At 40.3% G+C, this 9858-nt stretch overlaps 1 protein-coding gene across 1 annotated transcript; it reads right to left on the bottom strand.

Annotated features, from left to right (window-relative positions):
- Positions 1-389: 389 nt before the first annotated feature.
- On the bottom strand, positions 390-9318 carry kcnj16a (potassium inwardly rectifying channel subfamily J member 16a). Its single transcript, XM_030077952.1, has 2 exons — positions 9222-9318; positions 390-2623 (listed from the first exon to the last, which is right to left on the bottom strand). Exon 2 carries the CDS (start codon positions 2611-2613, stop codon positions 1327-1329), a length of 1287 nt encoding a protein of 428 aa, XP_029933812.1. The 5' UTR covers positions 2614-2623; positions 9222-9318; the 3' UTR covers positions 390-1326.
- Between the last annotated feature and the right edge of the window lie 540 nt (positions 9319-9858).

Raw genomic sequence — 9858 nt, 5'->3', positions numbered from 1 at the left:
CATCATATTGGCTTTATCAGACTGCCATTTTTGATAAGCATTGGAATGGTTTTCCAAAGCTTAACAATGTCATTGTCATTGTGAGCACATTGTCCTTCCTTGAAAAATGCTGGCCTGTCCTTTCAGGTGGAGGCCAAGGAGCTGGCTCAAGTGAAGGAGGTCAGATTTCTAGATATATAAGGTCGATATAAAATACCAATCTTATTCAAGAGTGAGGGTAAAAGGGACAATAATGGATGGGCGAGAGGTCGACAGTCAGACTTGAAGCATCACGGTTTGACTTACGGTAAGCCAAACCTATTATTATATCTGTTGAATGAGCTGTGATATATTCCATCGTGCAAAATGTGCCTGAAATATATCACAAGCTTTTGACTGATCCATTTTGCTTAGAGGAGAAGATCACATGGCTTTAATGGAATTACACAGACGTGCAAATCAAAGCAACACAGTAGCATATGCTAAGGCAGTGTCTGTTTATTTGACATCAAAGTGACATTCCCGGTCACAGCTTTTGTTCTTCGACAAGAAACATGATCCATCTGTGACAAGGTGAGCACAATCCCCATCGTTTGACTTAATAGAAGATCTGAAGATGAATACTAGACATATGAACATGATTTTATTTGAGTTTATTTGAGTATTTGAGTCATTTATATTACAAACATTATTTTTATTATCTATGACAATAAAGTTGATTCATCACACAGTAAATAGAAAGTTTATTTTGTGTTTAGTTTGTGTGATAGGAATTGCATGGCTCTGCTTTTTAGCAAGTATGATTCAGCCACCTCAAATCCTAAATGAAAATTAGAAGGGCGACTGTAATGTGCTTCTATTCATAGCCAAAACATTTTAATTATAACTAAGGATGATTTTACCCAAAATAAGAGACAATATTTTAGTTTCCTCCATGACTCCTACTTATTTTATAGTGTTCTATTGTTTCCCTAGTGGGCCACATACATTGAGCAGCAAAAAAAAAAAAAAAAAAAACTTACTCTCATATAGTCTGGTACATAGAATATAAAAACAAAATAAAAATCCTATATAATTATTGTCTTTCAAAAAACTAGCTAAAACCTTAAAATATTCAATGAATAACTATACAATAACCTTATCAAGACCTCACTTAGTGAAAAATATCTGCATTTCATTTAATTGGCCTTCTTTATTGAAGATTTTGTATTCTTCCCATATTTCTAAAGCTTTAAACAAATGACGTCAAAAAAAAAACAAAAAAAAAACAAAACAGTGTCTTCCATGATGACATGGAAAATGAACACATTCTCAGTGCCCATTTGTAAATGACCACTGAGAATATCCTTATGGCTCTTCTTGAAGACTTGTGAGGTCATTTGGGGGCTTCAAGGTATCTTGATTTTGATTGCCTGCATGAGATGATGAAATGGTTTCAGACATCTCTGCAACCTCATGAGACTTGTCACTAACAAGTTCAACAGTCACTGTTGGGGGTTTCAGATGCTGCTCGTGATGATTTGGCCTTGGTGAAGACCTCGGAGAGGGCCGTGGGGAAGATCTTGGAGACTGCCTTGGGGTATGTCGTGGAGAGGGCCGCAGCTGCTTCTTGCGTTCGTACTCCTCAGCACTGACCTCTGGCACCAGGACCTTGGCGGTATGATGGAACATGCTGTAATCCACTATGTAGTGCCTCCTACTGACCCTTATCATCTCCTGGAACAGCTGACCCCATAGGATCTCAGATGGTGTGTAAGAGGTGCGGGTCTGATGCAGGATGCCTGTGGAATCGTCTGTGTAGGTAAATGACACCACCAATTCAAAGTCCTCTTTCCGCAGGTCCTCCAAACTCATCTTGAACAGAGGGCTGCCAGGCTCAATCTTGTGGACGATGGTGGTGGGTGTGACCAGGACGATTTCACTCTGTTGGATGACAAGGTCATTGTAGGTCACATCCACTTTCCCTGTGGTGTGCACAGTTGAGCGGACTATCTGGGCACGCGCTGTTCCCTCCACCATGTGGTGCCTGCGGAAATCTCCAACACGCCAGGAGAGACACAGGTAACTATCACGAAGGTTGATAACAGCGCAGTTGCTGAAACCCACCGTCTGCGCCCTCTTTCTGGCCGAGGCCATTTTGGCAACAACTATTCCAATGACAAAGGTGTCAATAAAACAGCTGATGACATCTTGTATAGTGACAATGATAATGGCCACCATGCAGTTCTCTGACATTCCTCTGAAGCCATACCCAATGGTAGTTTGAGTTTCAAGTGAGAAGAGGAAGGCAGCCGTAAAGCTGCGTACCTCATACACACAAGGGTCATTTGTGGGGTCCTTGACATCACCATTGGCAAGAGCGATGACCCAGAAGAGGATACCAAAGAAGAGCCAGGACAGAATGTAAGAAAGGGCAAAGATCAGGAACATGACCCTCCACCTGATCTCCACCAGGGTGGTGAAGATATCTGTCACAAAGAGCAACCACTCCTCAGGGACATGGCGGAACAGGACATTGCAGCTGCCCTCTTTGCGTACGTAGCGGTACTTCTTGTGTTTATGGCCATTCTCAGTCTTTACACTTAGGGCTGTGGTGTCATCAGAGGGGCTGACTGAGGTATATTGTTTGCACATCTTGAAAAGTCTGGGGAAAAAGAAACATCAAACAGTATTTAGTTATTTTTTCATTTGCCTGTAACAAGGCAATATCACACATTTACTCATTACTTTAAGTCATGGCAATCAAAATAATAATAACGTGACTCTCTGTATATAAAGATAAAATAATTTTTTTTAAAAATTAAAAATGAGAGAGTACAATGGAATGTGTATGTAAACTAACACTCAGGCCATACTCAGGGCTTTAGTCCAGAGAACTGATTTGGCGTGAGCCAGAGAAGATGTGCCCTCACATGGAAACAGTGAAGCTATTCTGATCTGGACAGACTTGTTGAAAACAAGTTGCTGGTCCTACAGAACCAGAGTGATGCTGGTTTTCTGTGCCACCACTTAGTTAGTAATTGGTAACTGCCTTTCTGCTGCATCACAGGTATAAATCAGTCCTTGATTTGATGCCCCTTATGCCCCTTTTCCACTAGTACCTACTCAGCTCGACTCGGCTCGACTCTACTCGGTTTAAGAGCTTTTCCATTAGGTCGTAGTACCTGCTAGCAGGTCCCATTTTGGGACCTACTCAGCCAGGGTTCCAAGTGAGCTGAGTCGAGCTGAAAATGTGACGTAAACGCCGTGCAGGCCACTGATTGGACAGGGAGTGACGAGAGCGACTCCTGCACAAAAACAAAACCCGACATTTAAAAAAAAAAAAAAAACGGCAACAGCGACCGTGCGCATTGATCGTCAGTGAAGTTGTCAAAGTCGGAAAATGGCAAGCAAACCAGTACCGTGGTCAAATAAAGACGTGGAGACTTCTGAGCTTGGTGGCGGCCCAAAGAATCCAGAGGGAGCTGGACAGTGCGCCGGCTTGCTATGACGACTCCACCCACGGCGAGGTGGGACTCAATTGTAATGGAAAACCACCTAAACCGTGTCGAGGCGAGTAGAGTCGAGCCGAGTCGAGCCGAGTAGATACTAATGGAAAAGGGGCATTAGTTGCAAAATGCAACTTTGTAACATTTGTCAATTTTGAATGAGATTGTTGTTTAGTAGTTCAACTGACCCAAAATGTTGTTTGGGAGACAATCATTAGACAAATGTAGGTCATGATAATAGGAGCAGACAGAGGGTACTATTAAGGGCAGACCAAACAGCAACTAACCGTTGTCTGATCTCTGACCCAAATGAGATGTTAGGGGTCCAAAGTCAAACTGCCTTTGTGATTGTATTACAAAGTTTAGTACTGACAAAATCTGTCATGGAAATACTTATTTGTTTTTTCTTCATTGCTATGATTAGGTTCCCACACACCCATTTAGAGAATTATTATGGAAATACGCACTTTATAAACGACATCTATATCTTTTGAGTTTCACAGCTTTCTCAAAGAATACAGGCCCTAAAAATTTGGCTGGGATGGCAGAAATGGTGCTCCGTCATTACACACACACACACACACACACACACACACACACACACACACACACAAACAAACACAATGGAAAGTGGAATTCCATTTCACTTTGTGAATGAAACCCAATTCATTCACAGAATTGTGTAATAAGACTATAATAAGACTAAAGTAGAGCTGATGGGTTCATGTGAGTTTCAGAACTACTTTAGTGGTGATACTTCCATCTCCAGTGTGTCAAATTCCTGTTTGACCCTTGACTGCATGAGTTTCTGCATGAGATTATGACAGTCTTGCTATATGGAAAAAAGGTTCATGGTCATAAAATGTCTTTTAAAAACCTGTTTAATTTAATGACTTGTTGGGGCTACTTCTACAAAAATCATTCAAAATATTCCCAAATGGGCATTCCATGTGTTGCTGTCATAGAGAAGATGGGCCACATGGCCCTCCGTTCACCTAAACCAGGCTTGCCCATTTTCCATCTTGTTTTCCAGCCATTATTGTTGGAGGAAATAATTAACAATGGAGTCTTCCATGTATCAAAAAGATTGGCTGATCACTGGAAATCTCCAACCTCTGCTCAGCCTCCTGTAACATCTAATACAAATACATTACTAGGAGAACTTTGTTGACAACAAGAACAGCAAGACAAGGCAAAAGAACGCTGACAAGGGAAAGAGAGCCTTGCTGTGTTCCCTGATTTTTTTCCACTGCGGGTTATCCTCATAATTTCATTCACGTGTTTTCTTTCATATTTTGTCTCCTGTGTAGTGTGTGTGTGTGTGCGTGTGCGTGTGCGTGTGCGTGTGTGTGTGTGTGTGTGTGTGTGTGTGTGGCCGCGTGCGCGCACGCTTTGACTGCTCTCAAGGTCTAATTTTAAGATACGAATCTTGGAATGTTTACCATGTATGATTCTATTTTTCCTGCCTCTTTGCTCTGTGTCAATACATTTAAACATAATGGGGCTGTTGCCTGGAGATGCAAAACCCAAGACCATGCTTGGACTGCTACTTTAGTATTGTCCTAAGGTACTTGGAAGAATCCTGTAGTTGTGTCATGAGAGCTGAGTTTTAGTCTCATGCTATTGTTGCTGTATCACGTTTCTGAGGGTGTTTTATCTTTGATTGAATACTCAAGTAACCTGAAGTGCTATACACAGAGGACTGGTCCATCTAGATTTACACTGATGGTCATTGTAGAAATTTCATTTTTGCAAACAATTGCTTTTGGAGGTAAAATGGCAGTGAGGTTACAAAGCAGCAAATGTAAAAATGTGATTTCTACTTTTTAATCAGATTATATTTATTAGTTGATTAAAGTAGCTAAAGTGCTATACACCACCACATCAAGCCAGTTGGTTACTGTTCACTTTAAAGCTTAAATTATGTAACAAACAGTGCAGGTATAGCAGCAACTTTGCAGTTTAATACCTATTTCAGTGTGTTTAGTGAGAGGTGGTCTGTTGTTCTACCACAGTTGGATGCCTTTGTCCCAGTACCGTTCAACTCTTTGTAAACATACAGTAATGTTTCCATGCGGAGGTTTGTTGTTGTCCAAAGCAATGGCCCAAGACCTTTTTTTTCTGGGTGGAGTCCAAAGAGTTGTCAGAGAGCCAATAAAAGAAGCACCACAGGACTGAACTGGTCTAAGTTAGCAGGGGAAAAATGAATGTGGAAACTGGAACAGTGTCATGGTGCGATCACGGGCAGAGGAAGGATCAATCACAGCCAAACCACTGAGAGCATCCTCTACGCCCAAAACAAATGGGGTTTGAATCACCGCTATCTGACTGAGTGAACTGGGCTCCGGTCACAGACTCCGCTTCCTCCTGGCTACAGCTAGCGTCCCCATTGCCAGCGCATGGAACTGACTCCATGAGGTCATAGAAATAATGGTCTATCAACTTCCCATAATCCTTTACTAAATACCCTGATATCAGTGAGAGCAGAAAAGAGCTAAATCATATTGGAACCGCAACAGATGTTAATGAATAGAGATCAAATTACTGAAGCGTTCAGTCTGGAATCAATACCCAGGCAGCCCTGCAAATATTAATGGAAGCATACAAACAGTTTTGGGGATCACAGCGTTAAGACATAGACTCAGAGAGAGAGTCAATCAGTTAGGCAATATATATATATGAGGTAATTGCAATTTAATTTGCCATCTTTACAGTGCAATGCGACTATCCTAATATAACAAAAACTGCCTCAGAGCCATTCAAGCAGTCAAACTAGTGCACTGTTTATGCTACAGCTCATGGCATTGAGATTTAGGTTAGACTGATTAGATTTCACTGCTGATGAAAAGTAAATTTCAGTTTGAAAGTTAAACATAGAAAACATACAATATGAAGAGGCTTAAATATACAGTGACTTAGTTGAGATGACTGTGCAATTGAGAGTCTTTTATGGAAATATCCTACTAGTGCAATATTTGAAATATATAAAATCTCACAATTAAATGTTGGGGCTGCTGTTCACAAAGTATTACAGTAATCCCACTGTGCTCAGGGCCTTAATTATATCCTCCTGCATTGCACAGTCAAGCTAATAAGGCATAATGAAGGCACTTGCTCGGGCAGTCAATATGGGCCTTGTCACTCCGGCAAAGAAAGCAAGAAACGACACAATAACCCCTTCAAGCATCTTAACGCGGGCAGACTGGTTAATTAGGATAACTCTAAAACTTCTAATGCATCACACAATTAGGACATTTCGATCGTGTCTCGTGGTTAGCTCACTGTGCCTCATAAACACTTCAAAGATACTATTAATCCTGCAGTTTCTGTTCCTAGATTTCAGGTTTATATAGCCTTACTGGTCATGGGGATATTCTGACCATGAAAGACTCAGACCTTCATAAAAAGCGTAATAAGGTGTTGGAAACTCTTCCATGCATGGACTTTAAAAACGTTGAATTGTTTTTGTTTTAATCCTCCAACTGCATAGTCATTCATAATATTGTGGGTAAATTTTCACTAAACACTATCTAGAATGTATTGCTTTTTTTTCTGGAAATTATGCACAGTCATATCATTATGCCACGATTCTCTCCCTTGCTGTTGAGATACACAGCCCTTATGGTTTCCTGTGTTATGTTGACCCACTAGGTTGAGCTGTTCTCTCCATATTCACTCTGCCCATTTGTTGAGCTTATGACTTGAAACAAGCAGCTCTGTGTACAAAACAAGACACCACACTGAGCAACCACTTGCAGCCAAAGCAGACTGTGACCTTTCAGCGCAAAGTTGCCACCTCAGAAAAAAAGAAGAACAAGAGTCTATTTCTTCGGCACTGATCCTTGCACATTATCTAAATTTAAAACTTAGTGTCTTTTGTGTTTAAAGGTTAGATATAGGGTTAGGCACCCACTGCACCTAATGATAATAGGAATCAAAGGATGAATTCTGGAAACAACTTAGGCAATTGGCTTATTTCCTCTATTGCTCGAGGCCCTTACAACTCCATTACATGCTCACTTACTGCAAATGACATTGTGCCACCCATCTGTGGTTCACTGGAACAGAACCGTACACACGGGTGGCTACTCTTAGCTCTGCCTTGGGCTTTCTCTCACCCCTACTGACCTTCAAAAGATCTACGCTGCAAAAAATAGCCATCTGAACAAGATATGTGCTCTCATACTTGCTGCTAAAATCGCATTTTGCTTAAATCATCTTAATGGTTGTGTCAGTGAGGCAATAATATCACTTATTTCCAATGCATTTTGACTTGTTTAAGGAAGAGCAAGTGTCAACCATGTAGAAAATTCCACTAAGATCAGGAAAATGACCCGTCATTTTTGAAAATTCTTGCTAAACTGAATTGCATTTGAATGTTCTTAACCCACCGGCAGACCTTTTCCACTTGTTTTAAGAAACCTGGCACTTTAAGATTAGACTACTGGATTACACGATGGTCTTTAGATGGACATTTTTTGCAGCAGCGGGTCAGAAGTCTAGCTTATTTTTTAGTATTCCTAAAGGGTAACTGTTTACCCAAGCTTCAAAGACCCCAGTGGACCTGAACACATGTGTTTGGTTTTGCTTGATCAGAAATTGCTTAATGTTGCTTTTACAGTGGAAGCACTTGAATCAGCACACCGGCCTGGCCTTCATTAAACCTCTTAGTAGTTGATTTTGAGGCAAGCAGATACATGTGGTTACCTCCAATGAAGTTTATGTCTATTTCTAACTGAATTTGCAGTTTTATGCTTGATAACACTTCTCTAGGCCTGCTCTGGGTCTATGTCTGATACCAGCAGTGCCACTGGATTTAGATGAGTCATTTTATGTGAGTTAGCAAGGTTACTGTATGATTTTCCTGTGGCACAACTTGACCTTCAGAACTGTGTTAAACATCAATAGACACATATTTATGAAACAGAGCCTTCCCTGCTCTCAAATGTCTATTCTATGCTTTCCATTTCTACAGTGCTCCTACCACCACTGGCTAAACGTTTGAATGGATTTAGTTATAAAACGCAGCAACTGCACAGATTCAGCGATAATCAGTGTAAATGTATTGTATTTTTATTGTGTTTTTAGATTCTAAATGTTACAGTATATCGTTTAAATGCATAATTCTCATAATGCATGTTTATTTAGTTGCAGCATCTGAGGACTAATCCTTTCTAAATTCAATCACATTTCAGGATGAAACTTGATGACAAACTTTACTTATCACCTTGACCACATCTTCATTGTTATTGCTTTTGTAAAGCCATTCAGGCATTGTCGTGCAGCTGCCACTTACTGCATCTCAGATTACAACTGTTTAGTAGTCCACAATCTTACTAATCTGTTGCCTAGATTTTTTTTTTTTTACCTCAGTGTGACAACTTGTCTCGACAAACAGTCCCAAAGCACCCAGCAACTCCATTTTTTCATGACAATTTAGATAGGCAGTCAGTAAATAATGTCCAATTCTTAAATTCAAATTGACCAGCAAACCAGCAATAAATGCATTATTTTCCAGAGCATTATTTGCAGTTGAAAGTAATATACAGATGAGTCTCTTTTTTTTTTCTTTTTTTTGGCATCTGTAGCCCATTATTTAATATTTATACAATATTTTCTCATCACATATAGTACATACAGTATATATGGTATTGTCTTTGATATTTTCCTGCACCTGATATTAACTTCAATAAACAGAGGAAAAACTTAGCACTTCAAAAACAGTATAAGCAGGTGTTATGGTTAAATTCCTACCTTCTGTATAAATGGTGAATCAGCTGCAGGAATGTCTCTACCTGAGTGGACGGCTCTCTGAGGGCTGTACAGTGGCAAAACAGTCACCTGCTAGAATGAGCCAGCCCACCTGTCACTGCAAAAACTAAAGACTAACACCTCCCTGAGGTATCACATGATATAATAGGTAGGTGTGTAGTTTTGTCTGTGTGCATGTCCATATGCGTGTACATGTTTATTGTGTGTATGCATTCAGCTCTTCATTGTGATGGTAAATCTATATGTGGTCTTTGGAGTAACTGGACTGGAAATCCATTCAATTGTGGGGAAGTTAATACTCTGAACTCCTTCATGGGGCTGTTTGCATGCAGTTTACATTCATACCTATACATAATGTACATGGGCCCTGTGTGTGGGTGCAGCCTCATAGCCTTTAAACTACCAACAAAAGTCAGCTTTCCACTCAATTTCTTATGCAAAATCCACTGTCAGTATTGGAAAAAAAAAAAATCACACTGTATTCACAATGAGACTGCACAATTTGTGAGCACTCTCTCTCCTTTGTACCACTTTTTTTTTTTTTTTTTTTTTTAAGAAGTGACTGGAAACCCCTTATTCCCTACTTGAAATTCCTTAGAGAGCCTCACTCAAATATCGC

This window comes from Myripristis murdjan, chromosome 19 (genome assembly GCF_902150065.1).
Source record: "Myripristis murdjan chromosome 19, fMyrMur1.1, whole genome shotgun sequence".
NCBI classification, from domain to species: Eukaryota; Metazoa; Chordata; class Actinopteri; order Holocentriformes; family Holocentridae; genus Myripristis; species Myripristis murdjan.
The sequence above is the reverse complement of the archived record's forward strand: the minus strand, read 5'-3'. Positions and strand labels throughout refer to the sequence as shown.

Excerpts from the sequence above, each read along its gene's own strand:
- kcnj16a (XM_030077952.1), bottom strand. The coding sequence starts at position 2,613 with ATGTGCAAACAATATACCTCAGTCAGCCCCTCTGATGACACCACAGCC.